This window comes from Dysidea avara, chromosome 8 (assembly GCF_963678975.1).
Source record: "Dysidea avara chromosome 8, odDysAvar1.4, whole genome shotgun sequence".
NCBI classification, from domain to species: domain Eukaryota; kingdom Metazoa; phylum Porifera; class Demospongiae; order Dictyoceratida; family Dysideidae; genus Dysidea; species Dysidea avara.
In genome coordinates, this window is record NC_089279.1 from 27413330 (window position 1) to 27438160 (window position 24831).

Below are 24831 nucleotides of genomic sequence, written 5' to 3' on the forward strand. Positions count from 1 at the left end.
AACCAGGCTTGATTTCTTCAGAAACTCGATCTGGTGGAAGCTTGCTGATGTCAGCAATTGTCTTGGCAGTTGTACGATTTTTGCTCAAGTGATGATGGTCTTCAATCTCATCTTCAACAATTTTACAAGCCATGTCATACACGTAGCTATAGCTCACAGTTCATTCGATCAGTAACACTGCTAGTATAAAGATCCGGATGGCTCAGAGAATCCATGATGACGTCGATGTATCTACTACTTCCCCTGGAAATTTCCCCTACTTTCCCATTACATCGTTATCCTCCGCGAGGTGTAAGGTAGATGCTGGTAATGGGTCAAAGGGGTATTAAGGGTTGCAAGGCTTAAAATATGTCATGCACTGAGACGGTTAAATCCTGCAGATTTACTAGTAGGGGAAATGGATCAGGGGCGGATCAAGGAGCTGGCAAGGGGAGGGACACAAACAAGCTAAGTTGTAGCTAGGTGGTTGGGGGAGAGCAGATCATTTGTTAGCAGATATAATCACCGCTATTAATTGCTATATGGCTTCACATGCACATTGATCTGTCCATTCCTTTTTGTATCAGATGTGTTTGTGGTACTTAAAAATCACCATCTCCGGTTAGAAGTACTGACTTTAAGACTCAATTTAGTATTTTATACCTAAAGAATGGAAATTCTACAAATTTTGGATCTATAGTCTCACACTGAGTTTTGATTCTACGCTTGTTAAACTTTGTCATCTGCTACCATATTTGTAACAAAAGTATGGAAGTAATTTTCTCTAAAATGTCTATGAAAAACAGTGATCTCCTCTTTTGAAGCCATAGTAGTCATATCTAAAAATCTGTTTCCATACATTTAAAGATAATACTATTACAAGCCACTGCAAGAATTTTTGGGGAGTTTCACAATTAGCTTTAGGAGGAGAATCAATTTTAGTGTTACAATTACAGTGTTTTGTAACCACGCCACATACTTCAGAGAATTTCACTCATATTTGCACTAAACAGAATTTCAACGTCTCAGCTAAAACATGTTTTATTCCTCAGGTGGGGGAACAGTATCTATGTTGGTTTTACAGCTCCATATAAACACATAATTTTATTCATGGAAGCCATACACTGTTAAAACAGTTGGTTGCATATCACACCAAACTGCAGATGATATGCTTCCTCACATCGAGCATTCCATTTGTTGTGTGCATTACTGACCATTCTACCCATAGTACGTAATGCACACTGTATTCCCAGTATGATCTACATCCATAATGCATTATTATAACCATTCTAGCCATTGTATGTAATGCACACTGTTTTTTTGGTATGATTAACATCCATTTACAATTACAAATACATATTTCAAATTATTGCTAATTATATTTATTGTTCTAGGTTTCGACACTGCATATCTGAACATCTAAGATGAATGACATCCATGGGAACTGCATACGGCTATCACTATCTTCTATTTCTGCAGTTGTTTCTATGGCACTATTATGGTATGCATTGTGAACAGATGAAGCCAAGAAACAATGTACTTACCATGCATGGTTGAAATCTCTTTCAGAAGCAATGTATAGCTAATTCTGTCAATTATTATAGATTATGAATTTTAATGTAAGAATTGTACGGTATAATACCTGTTGTTATTGAATCAGTTGTGTCTTAATAGCATAAGACTGGTCTTATACATTTACAAATCGGTGTTCTGGGAAGAAAAAATGATTGATAAATCATAGCATTCCATAATCTTACCATGTTTGGTGGTCTGGCCATCCTGACTATATAGCAGTATTTCAATCCATGTCACTAGAACTAATTGCTGTTTGCTAGAAAGGATATGATATGTGACATGATAACACCTTTGTATTGTCCGTACCTGGTGTCACTTCATCCTGACCTGTCACTTCTGTCAACACTTTTCTGTCAGCATACCTATATAAAAACTAAAAGCCACTGCAAGTAACATAGTTACCAACCTGTTATCAGTGCTAGTATGTAAACCCCGGCCGCCGGAACTGAGAGAATGGCAGTTAATTGAACCCGCCCCCTGAGCCGCCGGCACAGGAGCCTGCGGAGCGCCTTCGTACAGTTCATGGTCGACTGCAGTATGTAGCCGCCTGCTAAAAAGTTTAGTCAAGCAAGAAATTATTATCAGTATAATGAAACAAACCGAATAGTCTGGTATGGTTCAACCCAGTTGCGGCAGCTCAGTCCAACACCGGCCTACACCATGCACCACCAGCTCTGACAACTTTAAGTACAGCCCTACCATAGATATTATATCTATGGCCCTACTCAACAACCTCCGTTTGTGAATATTCGACTCAACGTCATATGTCCAAACGGTTGTTAACAAATTGCAGTTGTCGATACCATCCTCACGTGAGTGTTATAGGGATGGTGACAATTAAATGGAACACGGGATGGAACATCGAATCATGTGAGTACAGCAAGGTTAGTTGTGATTCCAAGTATGTGAAATCTTATCTACTGTACGATTCCTTGTCAATGTAGAGTCACTTCACCATCACTTGAGGCGCCTACGCAAAAATAAACTGAGTCGGCTAGCTACCTGAGCTACCAGACAATCACTCGCTGCCAAGTTTGTGGCGGACTACCGCTACTATGCTGCTTTTATTCCAGGTAGATATACAGTACTCATGTTGAAAGTTTGCATCATCAGATTGAGGTCACTCTGCAATTGGTAGTCACTTCCACACTGCCAGTTGATGATGGGTGATGCACTTTCAACTGGAGTAATGAACTGTGATCATCAATATTTTTCCTTCTTGATCACCATTTTATATAGAGGTTTCAGAAGAATCTGGAAACACATATTTACAGAAAGCCATTACATTTAAACTCGCGTCCGTCAATAGCCATGATGTTTTACAGAACTTAGGTCACTATGGATGTATAAAACATGGGGTGCTCTATTAGCATCTTGAAAACCACCACTGCAAATTGGCCACTGAACAAGTATGTCTTTAAACACTATAACATACCCATAATATTATTGTCTGAGGAGTATTGTAGCTTAATTCGGGCTGGTGGGACGAAATTCACATTTGACCAAAATCTTTTTGGCGACTAAAGCATACTTAGTCACTGGCTTTTCTCAAAATATAGTGCTGGATAATCTTTGTTTATATGTTTATATATAATACTGACAAGCATCTATCAAGATTTCATAATATTATGAACTCTTGCTTCCATCCTTCACTGTTTCTTTACACAGTCTCCAAAGTCAAGTTACAAAAATTCATACGTCCGGAAGTCTGAATCGCATCTATTATTTTCACATGACTTCCAATGTTTCTTATAGATTGTCAGGGCTATTACATATGACATAAGGTTAGACATAATGATGTCCTGTGATAATACATGTTTACGGATTCTTCTGAAACCTTTATGGATTAAAGTGAAAAACTAGTGAATTATCCTAATTGTAAGGTCCAAGGTTGTGTGTTTCTGCAACACCAAGCCAGCAACAAAACAGTTTCATATACAGCCAAGCCAACCCACGTTTTGTAGTGACAGTACAGGGTCAGGGCCCGGAGATTTTGAGTGGTCAGGGGGTCATGAACACTTTTATTGATCTGATGTGATATTTCATGTGTGAAGCATGTATATGTGTGATTGAATTCATCGCTTTTACATTACATTTTGTCACTTTTGCACAAGAATTCATCATAATTGCATCGTCTGCAGTAAACTAGCCGCTTATCACAAGGTGGATCATTTTACCATAGAGAATACCACTTGAGACACTAGATGCCAAAGGCCTTCAAGTTAATTAGTTTGTTGGCGAGTGACCACACCCATCACCAATGGTTAAGCAAAAATTGTAAAGCTGTTAAGAAGCTATAAGAAGAATTAAAGAGTTGTTTACAACAGTTGTGCTTTAACAAGATTGTCAAGCACTTGCTATAATCTTGTTTTCGTGTTTACTGCAGCTGCCAATCTTGTTAAGGATGATAAAATCAATAGCAAAAGAGAATTCTGCAAAAGTGACAAACTCTATTGCAAATGGGACAAAATCAATTGTAAAAACCTGTAAATTCAATGTCACGTCCTCCAGTAGATTGTATTATTCATGATACAATAAATTGTGAAAGTTTAGTTATTTGAGATTTGGAAGAAATTTGCTTTACTGACCAAACTAAGATAAGGCCACTTCAACTAAATCTTTTGTTTCTCGGGCCCGACCGACCCTATATTTTCAGCATAAAATAATTATGTTAATCACGTGATCACCTTGCAAAGAGTGATAACGCCACGAAAGAGTTGCAAATTTATCTTTAAGCTCTTAAAAAGTAAGTAACACTAAATATCTCAACATATAGCTGCCTACTCACAAGTGATACAGCAACCGTAATGTAGCTTAGCCACCGCTTGACTCGCAATATCACTCTTCAGCTAGCAAAATAGCCTATTTTTATTTTACCGACCTTTATTTGGCTGAATTTCGCCCGAGAAACAAAGATTTAGTTGAAGTGGCCTAATGGTACTACTTATAGCTGGATCCCAACCTGGCTTACTCGCTACCACATGGTTCCAAACCCACTCTCTCCATTTTGAGATACCTTTTACTAGAACAAATCACTAATAAATTCAGCTACTACCCCAGATCTACCTGTGATTGGAATAACCTACTCATTGACACTATAGAATCTCAATCTCTGGAAACATTTTTAGGTAACTATAATATAATTCTTATTTTGTGATTTGTAACCTCCCCGAATATATCAGTTATAACTGTACTCTTCAGTATTCATAATCATAAGTGGCTACAGCTATGGCCCTACTTTTTTCACAGAAACACTTTTAATTCAATTAAGAAGAAACCTTTTGCATATTAATAACCATATAATATGTGCGCTGTTCTATTACTTTTATACTAAGTGGCTTTTACTTTTATACTACATACCATAATATTCCTTTGCCAGCACTTTTGAGAGCTCTGTGTGGGGAAATCAAGTATTCCCATGGCATTTCAAACTTTGTACAAACAGACTGTTAACTATATAGTTTGTTGCATTTAGAATGTGAAGAATATTTGTCATCATATAGTGCACAGTGGGTCTGCCAACATTTGCATGGGCAGTGGTCACAGAATGTACAACAATGACCAGATGGTTTATTACCACACAAACTGTATGGGATGCAAGGCTACATTTGGCTATAGGCCAACATTACCTTTTATCTGTCACTGTGCAATGAAACCATTAGACAGTATACATCAAAAATTGTTCTCAACATGTTTTAGTCAACTAACGTAATCCCATGTTACATACAAATATCCTGTAGTGATTCACATAGAATGAAATGACCAACATTAATTATTCTTGGTCCAGGAATATAGCTATAGTACACTAACACAACAGAATTACTCTCCTTGCACTTGCTTGTGCATATCCAGCAAATTCGCAGCAATGAATATATACTATGGTGAACGATCAGCTTATTACCAAACATGGGAGGAATTATGTATAGTGCAGATTTTATTTGTGTTTCGTCTTCCAGTTGTATTGGTAGGAAATAACATGCACGTTAGAGGTTTTGCAGGGAATGTTCACCTAATATGTGCGCAGACATTGTGGGTGAATGTACATACCAAAACCCACAATACATTACAAAATTCATAGCTACATGTCAACCCTCAATATTATACATATTTGCTAGAGATAGCCACTTGTTACAATGGCTTTTTAGCACATCCCAGTAAAACTTCTCGCTTTGTGCTTTTAAAAATCAATGTAGAATCCTCAATCCACTAGTCAGTGCATACATGGCTAAGGAATGTGTACTGCAAAACCTCTATGTATATTCACTGCAATACATTTATTTCATTTTCACAATTTTAACATATATAGTTAACTTTCGTGGACAATGTATTTGTATTTGTGTGGTTATCTGCACAGTATGTGTACATAACCAAAAAGTTCATGAGTACTACACACAACACAGCACATTGATAAATGACTGAACACCTTGAGAAAACAGTTTTTAGTTTCGTATGGTTGATGAAAGGGATTCAGAGAATATCCCTCACTTAGACCTGTGTACAGAGTTGCTGTATGTTGAGTACACATTAGTTGGGCCAGTTGCCAGCATCATACATAAAGCCTGTATGGTCCAAGTACATCCATAAAAACACTGACCACAGGTCGGGGAAACTTTGCCTCAACAAGATACCAAAACTGAAAGCTACGTATTCTATTGTTATCTCCATACTGAAATAATATTGCAAACAGTACAGTTCATACAAAGTTATACAAGAACAAGATACATCTTTTGTATCACTGTTTCAACTGGTTGACGATGATCCAGTGTCAGCTCCTATCAAATGAGATAGCTTTCACTCTGCATGCACAACACCACATAATACACACAAAAAATGTTTAATGAGTGTTTCCACAGTTTCTAAAAATAATTTTACCATCAAAATATCCAAATAGCTACTCTAATAGAGCAGTCATACTTTTCAACTAAACATTTGTCATGCTACGTAAGTGCTAGTATGAGTGTTAAATGGCGGTTAACCATGCATGGAAATAATACTGTATAATGGGAATCATTCGCGGAAGATAACGTTTGTGAATTTGCGATTTTAGATGCATTCATGAAAGGTTTTTAAATTGACAAAAATGCCCCCCTCTTTCCCAAAAAAGCCTTTGTACTAATTTCCAACCTTCCCCATATGATTCACACCTTAGTTCATGCAGTACTGACATAGTGACAAGCATAGTGAATGCATGAGTGGATGATACTATTAAAGATTTGTTGTAGCTACTTGCTAAACTGCTATGTATGCGTGACACTACAGTCAGGCACAACATGACACAGTTTGAACAGAGATATAAACTTCAGTGACAGTAGTTACGTAAGGTGACAGTGCAAGAAAGAAACCAGTGCTATATAATCATGCAAGAGAAATGGGATATTTCACTGTGATGTGCCCCCAGGCTGATTGCCCATTTATATTGCGAATGTTACCTGCTTCTCTGCTTAAAAACAGCCATCTATGCAACACATCACAGCCCTCCCTTAACAATCAAGTATGCATCCATGATTTACTAGTTGTAGGTGTGTGCCCAATCCGTAAATTACTTCACACAATAATTTGCAAACATTTTCTCACAAACAAGGAAAGGATAGACAATTTGTGGATGTTTTCTTCCATGAATTATTCTCCCAATATACAGTATGGATGAATGGGTAAAGAACTGGTCTTGTATTTCAGACCTCAAAACCAGTGAGCAAATTTCTAGTCCTGGACACACAGTACACACACACACTACACACACCTGCATGTGTGGTGCGTGCATGCGTGCGTACATGACACACTGCCACAAAAACAAACAGACAAAAAAAAAGTCCAGGTAAACTGGTCTAGCCGGACTAAATTAACTGGTTGAGCTCAAAATAACAGCCTGTCATCTGTCATTTTTCCAACCCAAAAGTCGCAATGACTGACCAAATTAAAAATGGTCTGACATTATCACCTATCAAAATAGGCATTTAAAAATACACTATATATGTAAACTGTTACTACGTATCATGTACCAGTGGCCAACCATGTTGCATGTTGGTCTGTCATTTTGACAGATCAAGTCATTGTCAGACTGATTACATTCAACAAAATTTATTCTGGCTGAACCATTATTATTTATTAGCATTCTAAACTGATGGTCTAAGCATATGCAAATTTTATAATTGGTCAACAACTAGCTCTTGCATATGTAATGCAGCATTGCTTCAGTCCATGGTCGAGCAAATAGTCAATGCACAGTGCTACAAGCACGTATACAGTGCTACAAGCACGTATACAGTCGTTGTATGCAAGGAAATTCTGATCTAAGAAAAATTTGACGAATTGGTTTAATTCGTCAAAATTAAATGTCAAATATCCATAAGTGTTTTAAAAAGTGCATGCTTTTATCTACAATTTCTTGATTTTTGTAATTCAAATCTAACGAAGTATGAATTTGTCAAACAACATTTCCTTGCATACAGTACCCCATAGCTACAGTTATTGTAACTAGATATCAACTGGCCATGGTATATCATTAACATTCATGGTCACTGCTTGAAGAAGGCTGTTTTACCATGTTTTACTGTTAGTAATCAACCTTCTGTTGATTTACTAGTTGGTTTACTGCAAGTAAATCATCAGTAACCAAAACGTTCCTATCTGTTAGTTTACTGTTTGATTTTTATGGTGATATACTAACAATAAAACATGGGTATTTTAGTAGTTACCAACAGGTTAATAACTAGTTGATTTAAGCAAGGATGGCAAGACCTAAGGGAGTCAAAATGAGGGAACTCCTACAATAAATGAAAGTGAGGGGTCACTGACCAAGTATGCATACACAATTTCTAAGCTGCTTCACCTGTCCAAAATTAGCCAACACAAAATTGGTTGACTAAGATAGGTCCACAGTTTTGGTCAGTGATCAATAATATTTTGAATGCCAGAGTTCTGACCAAATTTGGTTTGACTGAAAATGACCCAGCTGAAACAATTTTTGTCCCAGATCTAAATTTTTATTGCAGCAATCAATTCAAATTCAAACAACTTACCAGTCTCTTCCTTCTAACTGTCTCTACTGTTTCCATGTATATTTGCAGACTTCGCCCTCTAGGAACCAATGTTAGCAAACACCTATTTTTTTAAAATCTTTATAACCACTCTAAACAGTTTAACACACAACATATAAACCAGGACTTCATTGCCGCCATCCCTTGACAAACTCTCACCCCATTAAATTTTTAACAATGCATCAGAAGCAATCCGAGAGTCTAAAATACAAAAATTTCATGGCAAACATGTGGTACCTGAGAATGCACAAGAAGCCACCTATGAGAGTTTAAAATGCAAAAATGTCCTGGAGTGGCCTTGCATTCTCATGTACCTGAGAATGAACCACAAGTAATTTGAGTCTAAAAATGGCATGTTATTCTCAGGTAATTGAGAATGCACCATAAGCAATTTGAAACAAAAATACAAAATTTTCTTCACTCTGAGATACCGTACGCAAGGAAATTTTGACGTCAAAAAAATTTGACGAATCGGTTTAATTCATCAAATTTAAATTTGTCAAATGTTTATAAGCGCCCTTAAAAGTACAGGTTTTGCCTACAATTTCTTCATTTTCGTCAACATTTTATTCGTCAAATCTGCTGAAGTCTAAATTCGTCAAATTTTTTGACGTCAAAATTTCCTTGCGTACGGTACTCAAGAATGCACCAGAGGCAATTTAAGAAAGCCTAAAATTTCTGGAGTGGCATGGTCATCTTCAGGCACACGACAATGCACCTGAGAGTGTAAGATACATCCTAGGTGGAGTGTGCATAGGGATGAACACGTGGATCTTTAATTATTGCCCACTCATGGTTATCCCCCCCACCTTGAGTCATTTCCTAGATGAAGGCCTGTATTAAAGGCAAGGCTTAGAATCTTTGTTTATGTATAGGTTATTAATCCCACTTGTGACCCTCGGTTTTACCATAGACTTTCTCTACGCGGATATCGAATACTAAAAACTCACCCTGTTACTATACCAGTCCGCGCGCAATTTAGTCAACTCGTTTCTTCATGATCCTTCAGTCTCTAAGCCTTACTCCTTCGAGTATTTCTCCCCCAGACCCTGATGCTGACGCTCTTGTAAGTGCCTATTCCAGCATAAATGTTCCAGATAAGAGGTGCTTATTCCTGTGGGTATGACGTCAGCACAGCAGTTATATTACTATAGGAAAAGTATAACATGTCATGAGGTAAGAAATAACTTTATTTGTACCTACTCCAACATTTGCATACAGCTCCATGCAATCTGTTCTTATTTTCCACCCTAAGAACGTTGTCACCTGATGAAGCAATAGAAGCAGAAATGCATTGTGACTGCTATAAAGTTCTTAGTTACCTGACTATTGACAATACCATTGTCAGTGTCTACAGGCATTCTAACTGTCTTTACAGATCTAGAGTTCCTCTTTTGTTTTCAATTTACTCTCTGTACCAATATAATATAATATAAACAAGTTTATTTGCATATAAACTAACTTTTGATAGTTTATTTCCATAAGTAGAAACTACGAGGACTTGTAAGCCTCCAGTCTCCTGGATGAGTTCACCGATGTGATCACAGAGACACCATCTAAACTGAAATCTCGACAGTCATTCTCCAAGGATACTGAATATACCTTGGGTCTGTAACCATTTAATCAGGTAGAGTCGATGCCGCTGAACCATATTATTCAGATAAAATCAACATATGCATAGCTACTCTAAAATAACAATCATACATTTCAACAGAGCAGTCGTCATGCATACGTGTGTCAAACAGTAGCTAACCATACATGAAAATATACACCTAAATAAGCAAAGCAACTACTCCCTGTATTTCAGAACTTGAAACCAGGTGAGCAACATTTCTAGAACTAACCCTGGACACACACAAAAGCAAACAAAAAGCAAAGCCTTCAGCTGTCTTGCTAGTATGGTCATGCCTACCCAGTGAACAAGCACAGGAGTCAGTGCAGGCAAATCCTAGGACTAGTAACCCCGCAGGAGGCTGTACCATATCCCACAAGTGAAGGTGTAGGCACCCGAAGTCTCACACACGCACACGCACACACACACACTGTACAATATTATCTAGCATATTCCGATTTAATATCATTTAAAATGGTTACCCATATCACTGTGTGAACAGTCTCCTCCACCTGATACTACCGTGCACACATACCCTAGTCACAGCTATCATTGAAATCTATATTAATGTAGTAAAGGTAGGCCATTGACAAAGTTTATCAGTGAGTTATATCATTAGGTGACAGTACAACCATGCACTTGCTTAGTTGTGAGAACGTTAATTGAGCATGTACAGTGTATCTTAGGATTAATCTAAAATTTCAATACCACTATATATGAACCCATAAACAATAACTATATCTGTATACATCTGCTGACTTGCTTTTGAGGTTACTGGTCCATAGTTCTATTACATGAAAAACAATCTGGTTAATCAAGTGTTTTGAATGTAGGTAATTAGCTGGACCAAATTTGGATATCAAACTGGTCTAGCCGGACTGATTTTGTTTGACTAAATGGCTGGACCATTATTAGCATCTAAATGGGTCTACCTATAGGCATATGTAAATAATTATTATAGCCAACTCCAGCTAGCTCCTGTTTGTATAATGAAAGCCGTAGAGCAGAATAGCAAGTTATATTAATGTAGCAAATAGCCAACATGCAGTTTTAAAAGATTGCATACAGTTACCCTCTACTGTAACTAGACAGAGACCGGTGTATCATTAACACTCACCTGCAGTACTTCAGTGGCTACCAAGGGCTGAATGGCTAGTTACACCACTGCTAAGATGTACTTATATTACAAAAGTGCATGACTGCTCCAAACACAAGGCCACTCTAAATAAAGGCTCTGTTTCCCGTCCTCCACTGGGCATACATTTATGCAAGCGAGCAGTCCATTTCCATTATAAAATTGGTAGCTTTTCCTGAACATAGCCAGCATAAAATTAAGTTGCAGGTAGAACAAAATGTAAATTTGTAGAGACTCAATGCACACTGACACATTATAAAATTGAAACTGTTCAGTATGCAAGAAAAAACAGAAGAATTATAATATTATTAGGCCACTTCAACTAAATCTTATGTTTCTCGGGCGAAATTCAGCCAAATAAAGGTCGGTAGGTCGGTAAAATAAAATAGGCTATTTTGCCAGCTGAAGAGTGAGTCAAATGGTGGCTAAGCTACATTACGGTTGCTGTATTACTTGTGAGTAGGCAGCTATGTTGAGATATTTAGTGTTACTTACTTTTTGAGAGCTTAAAGATAAATTTGCAACTCCTTCGTGGCGTTATCACTCTTTGCAAGGTGATCACGTGATTAACATAATTATTTTATGCTGAAAAATATAGGGTCGGTCGGGCCCGAGAAACAAAAGATTTAGTTGAAGTGGCCTTAGTGACACGGATGCAGGCAGTGGACTGGAACAGAGAATTTATTTGGAGCGACCAAAGCAATGCAGTTTCATTGTAGAGGCATGCATGAAGTTAGTCAACACGGATCAAATTTAAATTCGATTGACTAAGATTCAGCCAAACTTTCATTGGATGCCAAAGCTGGTTGACTGAAAATGGCCCAGCTGGGTCTGGGTATGAGACAGATGGTATTCATTATCAACTCTAACAGTTACACAACATATAAAGGAGCTTGGAACAAGGCTTAGAACCGAACCAGAGTTTATTTAACCCACACTTGTCACGGGAGTTATAATTGTAATCTATGGTTTCCTGAAACCGTTGCTTATCAAATACTAAGAACTCACTCTGTGCTTCAGTTTACTCGACTCGTCATGATCCTTCAACCTCTTTCCCTCGAGAGTTTCTAACAAGCTCCCAAACCCATCTCGCATCCAATGCTTTTGTATGCGCCTATTCACAAACGCTCCATATAAGAGGCGCTTATCTTCCCATATAAGAGGCGCATATCTCTGAGCTATGGCGTCATGGTATGCTCACAGGGTATGATATTTCATACCAATATGTTAGTGTGATATGCTAACATTTTTAGTATGTAATGCATGCAGATCTGTTTCATACCTTCTAGTGTAGCAACTCAGTATGCAATGCATACAATTTTGGTATGAAATGCACTCAGGCTTTTTAACAGTGTAGGACATAGTTGCTTGCCCCCTTAAAGCTATTTTCTATCATTTTATACGCATCCCAATTCAAAATGTTCAGTCTGAAAAGCTGTTTAAAAGGCTATGAATGTCTTATGAAACACCAGTAACACGATAATTATTTTTCAGGCTCTTAGTATGCACAAAGTAGCTGGGTCACAGTTTGACATCTGTTTCAACTTTGATTTCAGCCTCTATGGCGGGGGGGGGGGGCATTTAATTTGTCCCAAATGCCCCACCATTGTGGATGATACTATACTTCAGATCAACATTGACAGTGATCGTAAGCTAACCACAAAACCAATAAAGAGATAACATAGCTCACTGTATTACTATAGACTATAGGAATATACTGTCTCAGATTAACTATATATATCTGTATCCTTCACCACAAATAGTAAGGAGTATATGCGTGAGAGATATAATTGAAGTAAAAAAAACCAAGTCAACTATGGTGTTTTGAATGCATACATGTGATTGTCATTAGGAATTTAGGAATGCCTGTAAATATTTCCATAACATTTACCATACATGGTGTAATTGGATATAATGACCTTATGAACATAGTGAGTCATAATAGCAACGCTTACAGTGCAAGACATGGCAGGAAATTTTTTTGAAATTTTATAATAAACATTCAGATTCGTAGTGTAGTTTTACTAGTTTAAATGTTTGTGGTACAAACGTTCAGTTTGAGATACTCTAATAGAGCAGTCAACCACTGTAAATACATAGCTGGCACTGATTTACCTGTAAAAACACAGAAAAATAATCTAAAATACTAATATGAAATTTTTCCTGGGGGCATGTCCCCCTGACCATCTGCTGTATGATTCAAACTTCATATATTGTCCCACCCTATACATTCTTTAGCTCCATCACTCCTGATATTGTGCCAGCAAAAGTAAGCACAATCATGCAGCCTATATATTATGTATAGTATTAGTGCAGTATATTATATGTCAAAACATATGTGGAGAAAATGTAAACTTTTAAACACTTTTTTGTAAAAAATGCTCATGCAGATTCAATTTCAGACCGGCTTTAAAATTTTCAAAAATTCTCTGCACTAGCAAGCTATACAAGTGTGTTTGAAGCAGGAACAACACCTAAATTCCTGGGATGCCCTTGTATCCTGGCTGTAAATTAGCAGATTGCATGAGGATGCACTCAGAGAGTGTAATGAACACATATATACGCCGTGCAGCATGAGGAAACACTATAGCTTTAGGCACAACTTATATATATTATGATTCTCAAGCATGTATGTATGAGCAGCTATACGTACTTGGTGCCAGGATATCCAACTTGAACTGGGAAACATTAATGCACAGTGACATATTGAATTAAGTTAACAATGTTCCTGTACATAACTTAGTTGAACTATATGATATATCTAGTTGCATTACTCGTACCAGCTAGTAGCACTATACTAGATATAAGCTGTCCATTCCATTTTCAAGAATTGATGCTTATAAATACAGCTTTAAAGTTGTTTTCATCATGGAACAACTTACCAGCTAATTTAGTTGCAAGAGCAGAGTCAATTGACACTTATTATTTTGTTATGCCATTCACACACTTGAGTTTTTAGTTACAAATTATAGAAACCATGCACTGACCATATTGGCGACAACTGCACAATGCCAAAATTAAGTAAGCTTGTGACAACTTTTGAAATGGCAATGAGACTCTACACTGTGATAAGTAGCTGATGGACTTTGTGAATATTTTTGTATCAGCTTGCTGTTATTTTTGTACTATGATATTATAATTAAGTGTGTGTATAGCCAGCTACTATGCAGATGGTATACAACAATTAAGATTAATTCAGCATCTATCACAATATACGTAGTAACGTAGCTATAGTATGTACAAGCTGAAAAACAGCTAAAACAAAAAAAAAATTTTTTTAATTAAAAAAATAAAATAAAATATATAAAATAAAAAAATATTAAAATTAAAAGTGGATTTTTTTCTTAAGAGAGTAAACATTTCAGCCAACCAGATGATTAGTGGTGACAGCAAAGGTGTCACTGAACAACAGACACATACAGTTTGGCTCTATACAAGTTCTGTAATGAACACTGCACTTTTATGGCTTCTCCATAGGAAATGTATATGGTGAAAATTTTGACTGGCCGTAAATATTATGTCAGACATGAGACATTGAACGAAAAGATTTTGAAATATTTTTAGTGGGTCAAGCAGTACTACAGGTGTGCCAAATTTCAAGATCATGTGTAACTGCATCCATGAGTTATTAGATGTTTTTGAGAACCCAGCTCAATGCGTACGTACATACTATAATACTTACAAGTATAATGCCATCATAGTAGATGAACTTGATAATAAGGAGTTTAACTAACAACTGTTGCCCCCTCTGATAGTGAATGTTCTATCTAGTGGGAATAGTCAGGGGCGTAGGCAGGATTTCCAAAAGGGGGGTTCTGCCCTAAGTATAGAATCTCCACAGCGGGGGCCGTGTACACGTGTACACGTGTAAACATGTGTATTCTAGTCCATTCGCAATAGCGAGTAGAGGCAGGGGCGGATCCAGAGTTTGGAAAGAGGGGGGCACCTTTCTGAAAAACAGTTGAAGACCAAAAAAAACTTGCTGAAAACCAGTTGAAGACCAAAAAAAAAAAAAAAAGGTCGCGACAATAATAGCTAGTTATCCTTACCAACTATATCACGTCTGTTATGTAAAATAAAATCCTATTTATAGCTTCATAGGTAAGCTACACTGCCTCATGAACATTGTGACTGCTTTATTAGAGTAACTGACTGCTCTATTAGAGTATCTCTTAACTCTGAAAAGGGGGTTCGTCCGAACCCTTTGAACCCCCCATGGCTACGCCCCTGAAAGTGAACTTGACTGATGTCAGCCATATCTTGCCAGCACTGCTATTTTTTAAGATAGGGAAGAAAATCCAGTCCTCCTGGCCGAGTGTGGCCCCGGCTAGACATTGGGTGACCTGCATGCGGTTCGAATCCTGGAGTAGGAGGATTTTCTTTAGCCCTTTTCTGTTACACCTTATTGTTAGCTAGGTCAAGTACTGTTCTTAGGTTTCCAGTTCCAGGGCCGGAGGAGGGAAAATTGAGTTGGTCAGGCCATTGACTATAATGTTGAAATTGCTACTATATACATGCTAATGAGAGAGGAGCTGTTGCACAGTGTGCGAAGCACACTCTGTGAAGTGCGAAGCACAAGCATTCTAGGGGGGTCTGGGGGGATGCCCCCACAGGAAATTTTTGAAAATTAGACACTCATGTACTCAGATATGCAATTTTAGTGATATTTCACTGCTAGCTAGCTATATAAATATGCTCAAGCCTATCTGTTGTTCTTCAGACTTTCTATACTATGTATAATTGTAGACCTGACATACAGGGGACACAGCATGAAACTTGCTGTATGGTTCATTTAGTTATAGCTAGCAATTAGAAGTTCAAGGGGGAGCTGCAGAATTTTTGCAATTTAAAGGCTTGAAAATGCCTTAAAATTTAAAATTGATGCTAAATTTTAAAGTAAAACTAGCTAGCAACTTGCAAATTTCCCCCCAAATTTCACAGGGAACTCATGCAGCATGGCCCCCTTTAGCTAGGATATAATTACTATACAGTGAATTCACACAGCTACAATAAAAAGCTACACAGCTACAAAAATACAGTATACTACTATACTGGTTTGTATGAAGTGAACGGATCATCACGTAAATATACTGGTGGACAGTCACGAGATCAATCAGTATTCGAAAATGGCGCGATGTGGGTGAGACTGAGAGTTTGCTTGATATCTCGACAGGACGAGTGGGTAGTTGAAGAGGAGTGATTTCTACTCAACATCTCATCCAGATGGCCACCATGTAAATGTATGGGTGTACAGCTTCTTGCTGCGAATGAATCATCTGGTTTGTCACTGCCAGCCCTTCTCCCAGTAAAAGAAGCCAAGAGAGACAAGCCAAGGAATGCTACTGACTATTTTATGAAGATTGAATTGTGATATAAGTGTGCTGGTTTAAAATCAAAAAAGGCACCTGTCTTACACGTGATAAATGCCAACTGTCAGCACACGTGATACTGTACGTAGAACCCACGGTCATTTCTGTACAAAACGATGCGAATGCTATGCTGTACTGTAAGGTAATTGGAGGTACTATACGTGTAGTTCTGTGCTTTAGTTAGGCTGAGAAACTAGGTAACTACTCGTGTCATGCATTTTCAATAACATCTGTAAAATGGTATGTAGCTACATGTAGATGTGATCGTCCAAAGATTGCATGAGAGTATAAATGTAGTTCGAGCTGGTCAGTTAGTTGGTTCAACTCCAGATTATTGGTCCAGCTCAGGCCTGACCAACTGGACCGTCTCCTCCGGCCTTGAGTTCCAGTTTGCTAGGTTAGGTAATCCAAAGGCTGCAGCACATGTTGCTGTCAGGCCTTCAGTGCTGGTCACTGTAAAGCTTCAATAACAATAACTTGAAGACGTATCAAGTTAGGCCATTCACCCGTACACTGAATAATATTGTATACTTAATTCAGGTTGCTAGGGACAACTTTCATTAGTATGAAATTCATCATTAGTCTCCCCTAAATTATAGAGGAAGGAGGGGTCAGGTGCAACAAGGTTGAGCAATGTTGCTAAAAATATAATTTTTGTAGATTTGCAAACACTTTTATTTATTTATTTTATTTTACTTATTGTTTGCTTTACAGCATACATACAACAAGATACATACAGTCAGTATAAACATTAGTAGTCCTTAAAATCTAGTGTAAGCATGCTGAAGGTCCACTGGCATCCAGTGCCAGTGGCCAGGAGTAAGTAGTTATTAAGATTAGTTATAGTTACTTATATTATATTTAAAAATCATTTAAAGCAAGGTTTACAGGTGATCAAAGTTGGGAGGTTTAGGGGACTTATTACAATATAGAGACAAACAAAAGAAAAAGTGCATGCATTGTCAGGATCAAAATTTAGTTCAAAATGATTCCATAGAAAGTTTCAAGTTTGTACTTGATAGTAGGTAGGCTAAGATTGTAATCTATTATTGGTAAAACATTCCATATACGAGGAATAGAAGTTGCTGCTGGAAACATTAGTATTTCTTATGTGTTGCAGTTTATAGCTAGATCCTGATCGTGTGTTTCTTGAAGTATTTAATATAGTCAGTGATATTAAATGCATTTGTAGGGGCTTTAAGGTTACGGTATAGTCACAGGCAATCGTTCAAAATTTTGAATGCCTATAGATACTTTTTGAGAAGCCCATAAAACCAGTCTAGCAGCGTAAAAAGTTTTAAATGAAGGTGAAGCCCTTCATATTTAATGTTTTTATGTAGCTACAGTGTAGTTTGAGGCAGGTGGAACACTACAATTTGTTGTAGTAACACAAGTAAGCCAGCCCGTACATCGCTCAGCTCCAGCTGTCACTACCATGTTTTTCCGCCGCCAAATACAGCAAAAGCTGTAGGCTCTATTGGCTTTTCTGGGGCATAGTGATATTGTATATTAAATTTATTAGGTCCTGTGGAAGCGTTTTTGGCGTGTTTCTTCCCAGTGACTCAGATACATGCCTTCAAAGAGCTTGTTTCACTCGAAAAAACTACTAAAAGTTCAATAAAACGTCTATACAACCAGTAACTTAAAAAATCGCTTCCACAGGACCTAGATATTTAAATTGTTTAGCCACTTGTGTTGAAATTATAAGGATTCAGTAATCTGTTAGTCTGGTTTTTGGCGGCGCGTTTTTATAAAACATCGCTCTATTGTGGACCACACACTCAAGAACAGTCGTTGTTCTGTAGTAAAAACAAACAAGCACAATTAGTTGTATTGCTAACACAACACAGTTGTTGAAATTATTTATCCCTGCTTGGTTTAAAGCAGGTTTTGTAATTTGTTCCGCCCACGCATTTAAGCTTTTGATTAAAAAAAACATTATGTCGCAGATGTCCAAAACATACATTAAAGGTTACCTCCAAAACATTTTAGAATTTTCGCTGATAACACCCAAAACCGCGAAATCAGCGAAAATTTCCCCCTTCGAAATATTTAGGCTAAACGTGGCAAAATCTCCAGCAGCAGTTGCGGTTGTGTGACGACCCACACACGTGCATGTACTCAGTTTCCTAGAATAATGTTGTAAGGTTTCACTCTATTAAATCCCAACGTTTTTAAAGTTTCGTTCTAATGTATAGGATTTGTACTAGTAGCAATGAAAGGAGGCCTACTAGTGATGCAGAGATTGACGAGATACTTAAAATAGCAAGCGATGGCGATATCACCGCCTTGGTAGAGTTGTCGTTTACAAATGAAGTGGATGTTACTACCGCCTGCAATACAGATGGAGTAACAACGCTACATGAAGCGGCGAGAAGCGGCAACAGTAAGTTAGTAAAGATGTTAATAGATGCCAAAAGTGTTGTTGACAGCAAAGACAGTCATGGGACAACCCCACTTCATATAGCAGCCACAAATGGTTATGTAAGAGTAGTCAAGGAACTGGTAAAAGCAGGTGCTGCAATAGATGCTAGGGATAACTTTGGAGTTACACCACTACATGTTGCAGCAAAGAATGGACACAAGAAAGCCATCAAGGTGCTAGTACAAGCAAATGCTCTAGTGGACACAGAGGATGTATATGGCTGGACACCACTTGCTTCAGCCGTTGTCAATGACAGCAGTGATATCATTAAGTACTTGGTCAAAGATGCTGGTGCTGATCGTAGTAAAGTTAAGTATCAATTTCAAAACAGGATAGGAGTGTTAATAGGAGAGATAGAACCAAGTGTTGAGAGACTCAATGAGAGACAACAACAGGATACATCACCTGCACAAGCTCCATGTCAAGAGAACGTTCATCTTAGAAGTAGTAATGTTGCAATTGAAGAACTAACCCCTAAAAGCCAGGAAACAACCACTACAAATGAGCCAGATAGAGATATTGAGCACAGGGTTGAAACCAGTGGATATCACGTATCATTGAAGAATACCACTGATATTTGCCCTCCAGCTGAAGAAATGAAACTAGGCTGTTGTGTCATTGTTTAAACCGTCGTAACCAGTAAATAAGAAAAGTAGAAAAACTTTGTTTTTAAAACAATCATTGTAAAATCTGTCATTGTTCATTTATGTGGTTGGTTGGTTTCTGTCACTATATTTGGTGTGTTTTGTACCTACACAGAGGCGGATCCAGGGGGGGTTCAAAGGGTTCCATGGAACCCCCTTTTGGAAGAGCCTCTAATTCAAGATACTCTATTAATAGAGTCAAGATCAAGATACTCTAATAGAGCAGTCACAGTATTCTGAGGAGCAGTGTAGCAAGCTACGTATGTAGTTATAAATAAGGAGATGGAGTTGGTAGAAAGATGTAGGGCAGCTTTGTTAGCAGGTAGTTATCTTTTTTTTTGGTCTTCGACTTACAGCTAGGCTGAAGTTGCAATTCCAGAGTGGAACCCCCCTTTTAAAAAGTTTGGAACCGCCCCCGCTACATATAACAGATGGGTAGACTAGAGCACATGCACACACATCACCAAGCATGCATATGTATTCCCATACACATTTCCACTAGTGTGCATCCATTCATCATCATATTCTTTTCTCCATTCTTAGTTGGATGGTATCGTTGATGGAAGACATATCGAATGAAGTTCCGAGAACTAGACATATCGAATGAAGTTCCAAGAGCTAGACATTGATGGTAGTGGCAGTATAACTCTTGATGAGCTAAAGGCTACTCTATTTGGTGCTGCCTCTGATGCAGACATCGAGTTTATCATGTCTGTAAGTGAATCTTAAAATACTCTCTAATAGAACACACATTATGACACACTAGTGGCCCTAATAGAACACACCTGTAAAATACACTGTTTTTTTTTTCTCAGTTGTTTGACTTGGATAACAGCAACAGTGTAGAACTGGAGGAATTCATTGCAGTGGCTTCACTGAATGATAAAATACTGGGCAAGAAGAGAACAGCTGATGAGCCATTAGAACTGGACCTAGCACAACTCAGACAACACCTGCAACAATACAAAGTATGTAACACTAACACTTTGTATGGCATGTTATTGTAGCTGTGTGTCTTTATCTGATGTGGTGTTTTTTTTGTACTGGTGACTAAAATTGCAGACTTTTAATTGCAAAATTTACAGGTGAAATTTGTTTGCCAAAAATCAAAGCACATACCAAGAAAGCCAGTGCCCCACACTGTCAGGTATTCTGACAGGAAGACTCAATTGCAAAGCACACCATTAAAGTTTTGCTTTATAGCTATGTACAGCACGAAAGTAACCCATGATACAGCATTTGCATTAAAAAGATTGAATTATTGTCAAGGCTACATGCAGGCTAAGGTAATAATAACTTAAAAACTGGTATGTACATATAAGCTTACCATTGTAGCAGTACCTTTTGATAGCTTGAAAGAAACCAAAGTAGTGGATACAGAATTAAAAAGCAAGAACCATAGAAGTGTAAAATTGTAGGTCTAACAAAATGGGATAAGGAAATGCATGAAATGTCATGCCAAGTTTGAACCAGGGAATTCCACACCTAACACCAAATCCTTAAATACTAGTTTCTACCTTATAAATGAAAGTTTCAGTTTAAATTTGCTTAAAATGCATCTATCAATGGAAATTCTAGGTGTGTTGTATTAAAAGTCCTCCAAAAAATGTGGACTCTATTAGAGCATTGTGAGTTTGTAGACAAGTAGAAGTGTGGGTCAATTCAAGAGTTACATGCTTCTTTCCAGTTAGAGTAGCGCTTAGCACACAATTGCAAGATTTGGTGGTGTTATTACAATTGATTAAAAGGTTTATATTATACTCACTTTAGAAACTTTCTACGATTACACCTGCAGATATACTAGTATTACATTTAATCCCTACTTCAGTCTATACCCATGGCTGAATAATAATGTCCACTAATAAAAACTACATCTGCAGGTGTAGGCAATCTCCAGTCCCTTGTTTCACTACTTTTTATGGCTATATGATCGCGACATTCCTTCTTTACATACTGTGGTGTAGACCTCGAGCTTGTTTCACTTCCTATAATTCCTACATTTTCCCTTCTACTTATTTATAGGTGAATAGATTTCTTACAGTAATGAAAATATTGACAGTGAGTAACTACAGGAAACAATGGGTAACGGCAGGTAACTACAGGCACAAGTAGGTAACTGCAGGTTGACTGGATTGATTGCAGAGGCACTTCTTGTTACCGTTCCAACACTGTGTAATGGGCAGAACTTGACATAGCTGAAAACGAAGTATAATGGTTGCTTCACTTTTCTGTACTTGATAGTTAGGGCATGTGTTCAGATGAAAACATTAAGTGTAGCGCCATTCTTTCTTGTGATGTGTTATGTGCTGGTCTGGTTAACCAGTCATAATTGTGTTACAAAAAAGTACAACGGCTTTTCACTGAGTTTCAGAGCATCTACAGTTTCAGAGCAGCTAGTCTACAAGCTCTACAGTTTCCCACTATTTTATACAGGCTTTCCACAAGTGTTGCTGGATCACAAGTCCACACATAGGAGTACAAGGTAGGTGGTGGTGTCAAATTACATGCCCCTGGGAGCTCTAGATGGACCATGATGGCACAAAACACATTTAGTAATGTTTGTGTAACTTTTCCAGCCACTCCAAGTCAATGACATGGTCTCAAGTCACTCCAGTGTCTTCTCAAGGCCTAAGAACAATGCGTATGTGTGAGCTTTGATACACCTACAAAAGTCCATCTCTAAAAAACCTGAGACAAGGTTAGTGTGAAAATTGTTTAACATGGTATCTTCATATTCATTACCTGCATAGCAGCCAAAGTTGGTGAGTTACTGTATATTCAAAATACGATTGTACATTGCACCCAAAAGAAAGGTTTTCCAAACTCAGGTCACAAATATGCATAATATTAACTTTTACATGTTTCAGCACTAGCAAATACACATCATATTACTATAAAAGGTCCTTAAAGCACATAAATTTCCAATGTTTCAATTGCAGTATCCTCATCAGGGTGAGGCTCATTTTTGCATATTCGAACTTCAATATCTTCACTCAGTCTAGTTGGAGTCCTCCTATAAAACCATGCAAGGCATCCCCAGAAAAGCACAGCATCCACTGTCTTCTGGGCAGCCATCTCCATCCCAAAGGACATCTGACAAGTAAAAATTAGCATGACGTACCTGTCCAGTAGTTCCAGATTCACAGTAGTAATCATTTTTAACAAATGCTGGAGGTGGGGTACCTGGTACAGGAGCACATGGACAGTTACTTGATCTATAATTTATATGATCACTGGCAGTGACAGTATAAGTCCACACATGCTGACGTGGTGATCCTAATGTTATTGATATTCCATCAACATATGGTGAATTTATGGATTGTATGGAGCGAAATGCATCAGGAGCTCCTTTCTGATAAGACTTAGTTTGTCCACATATGTGGTTGAATTCTACTCCATTGGTAGAGAAATAAGCTGAATCACATCCTGCAGCTAAACCACCTACACAAAGTCTCCTAGGAGATGTAATGGTTTGCCATGTTCCAGGACAGGCCTTATCATGATTCATGTCTACATCAACAACTTGCATCCATCCTCCTTCAACACCACCACAAGTCAGCTTCATGTTACAAGTAACCTCATGTAATCCATCACTTGTCCTTATCCAGTACTTTCCATTGTTTCCTCTACTAAAAGGATTAAGTTGGTATATCTCCTTGCAAGAACTACCAGGATTAGCCTGAGCCATACCAAGGGTAACATCATCATGAGCTAGTCCAGTGGAACAAAGGAGCAATAGAATAACTACTGAAATCATCACAGTGTTAACTATGATCATCTTAGCACTCCAACTTTCCTCGTCAACTTCTTCTACTGAATGGGCTTGATCTGAGACTGGATCTTTTACAATGCAGCTGAATATGCAATATTGACTCTTACCTGAAAAGAATTTCAAAGGAATGAGAATTATTTCAAAGGAATGAAGAATTATGTAAACTGGATCGTGATTAGTTTCAAAATGTGCAGTGCAATGTGTACATGCCTAATCACTACTTACAAATTTTGGCTTGTCAGCATGTGTTTTGTTAGTACATGCGGGATGACATCATGTCAATAATGATTCTAAAAACATTAATTAATAGTGAAGAGTCTGCTTATATATAGTCAACTGAATTATACAATTATTTTTACTTCTCGACTATACTGTACATGTGGTGTAAACTAGGTACTCATTGTATTAGAGAGTTGTCTTTTTCTATACTTACATATATATCATGTAATTTATGTGTATAATGTGTATTGTAGCTATCATACAGTACGATAGTACTGTGTAGTCAGTGTTGGGAGTAACACGTTACTTATGTAACGCGTTACGTAATATTATTACTTTTGTAGTAACAAAGTAATATAACAAAATACGCTATGAAAACAGGTAATATAACGCAAGATACTTTACTTACAAATGTAACGCGTTACCTAAGTAATATAATTATTGTAACGAGTCTAATATGACGTAATATTATTACTTAAAGTAACGAAGTTACTAATCTCGTTAGTAATCCTCTGAGTAATGCCTAACCACAATGGAGTAACGAGGCCTATTGAATGAAGCTTATTCACTAGCTTCTTACTTATAACCAATATTTGTACATTGTCCAACAACGCAATCATGTCACGTGATAAGGTGGTAGATTCACACGTGACAGCTTAAGGCTGTGGACACAAAGTAATATAATATGTAATATTATTACAGTTACTTTATTTTATGGGTAATATGTAACTGTAACTAAATAGTTCTGTTGCAAGTAATATGTAATATGTAACTAGTTACTTTTACAAAGTAACTTGCCCAACACTGAATATAAATAAGTAGCTTTCAGTATAAAAGTAAGCAGATATCAGGCTAGCATTAGCCAACAGCTGACAGGAACCATGTAGCAGCAGCAACAATAAGAGCTATAATAGCAGATAGCAAAAGATGAAGTTAGCATGCAGTAGTATCTAGAAAAAGCTCACAGTACAAAGTAGCAGCTGCAGTGTATAATGTTGGATTTATAATAGGGACCCGCCGATTATGCTGGCATAATAATGAGCATAGTAGGTGCCTGAAAGCAT

At 37.6% G+C, this 24831-nt stretch overlaps 2 protein-coding genes and 3 long non-coding RNA genes across 12 annotated transcripts; 3 read left to right on the plus strand and 2 right to left on the minus strand.

The window, feature by feature from the left end:
- Positions 1-1281: 1281 nt before the first annotated feature.
- On the minus strand, positions 1282-2855 carry LOC136264290 (uncharacterized). Of its 3 annotated transcripts, none has more exons than XR_010705047.1 (7): positions 2155-2855; positions 1961-2101; positions 1861-1916; positions 1737-1810; positions 1622-1689; positions 1524-1567; positions 1282-1464 (listed from the first exon to the last, which is right to left on the minus strand). It is a non-coding gene; the product is annotated as an uncharacterized lncRNA (long non-coding RNA). The 3 variants fall into 3 exon arrangements; XR_010705046.1 differs by having other exon boundaries at positions 1961-2104; XR_010705045.1 differs by having other exon boundaries at positions 1285-1464; positions 1961-2851.
- On the plus strand, positions 2356-5043 carry LOC136264291 (uncharacterized). Of its 2 annotated transcripts, none has more exons than XR_010705048.1 (3): positions 2356-2438; positions 2499-2627; positions 4934-5043. It is a non-coding gene; the product is annotated as an uncharacterized lncRNA (long non-coding RNA). The 2 variants fall into 2 exon arrangements; XR_010705049.1 differs by lacking the exon at positions 4934-5043 and adding an exon at positions 4581-4806.
- Positions 5044-6201: 1158 nt separating this feature from the next.
- On the minus strand, positions 6202-12679 carry LOC136263813 (uncharacterized). 5 transcript variants are annotated; one of them, XR_010704797.1, is made up of 8 exons: positions 12347-12679; positions 10194-10990; positions 10054-10147; positions 9914-10003; positions 9795-9857; positions 9542-9739; positions 8574-8655; positions 6202-6326 (listed from the first exon to the last, which is right to left on the minus strand). It is a non-coding gene; the product is annotated as an uncharacterized lncRNA (long non-coding RNA). The 5 variants fall into 5 exon arrangements; XR_010704800.1 differs by having other exon boundaries at positions 10194-10233; positions 12347-12661; XR_010704796.1 differs by having other exon boundaries at positions 10194-10277; positions 12347-12661.
- Positions 12680-18815: 6136 nt separating this feature from the next.
- Positions 18816-20295, plus strand: LOC136264294 (ankyrin repeat, PH and SEC7 domain containing protein secG-like). The gene has a single exon (XM_066059007.1). The coding sequence runs from the start codon at positions 18898-18900 to the stop codon at positions 19756-19758; it is 861 nt and encodes a 286-aa protein (XP_065915079.1). The 5' UTR covers positions 18816-18897; the 3' UTR covers positions 19759-20295.
- On the plus strand, positions 18961-24027 carry LOC136264296 (uncharacterized). The gene is made up of 4 exons (XM_066059009.1): positions 18961-19093; positions 20320-20490; positions 20592-20744; positions 22353-24027. Exons 2-4 carry the CDS (start codon positions 20380-20382, stop codon positions 22425-22427), a joined length of 339 nt encoding a protein of 112 aa, XP_065915081.1. The 5' UTR covers positions 18961-19093; positions 20320-20379; the 3' UTR covers positions 22428-24027.
- Positions 24028-24831: the final 804 nt, after the last annotated feature.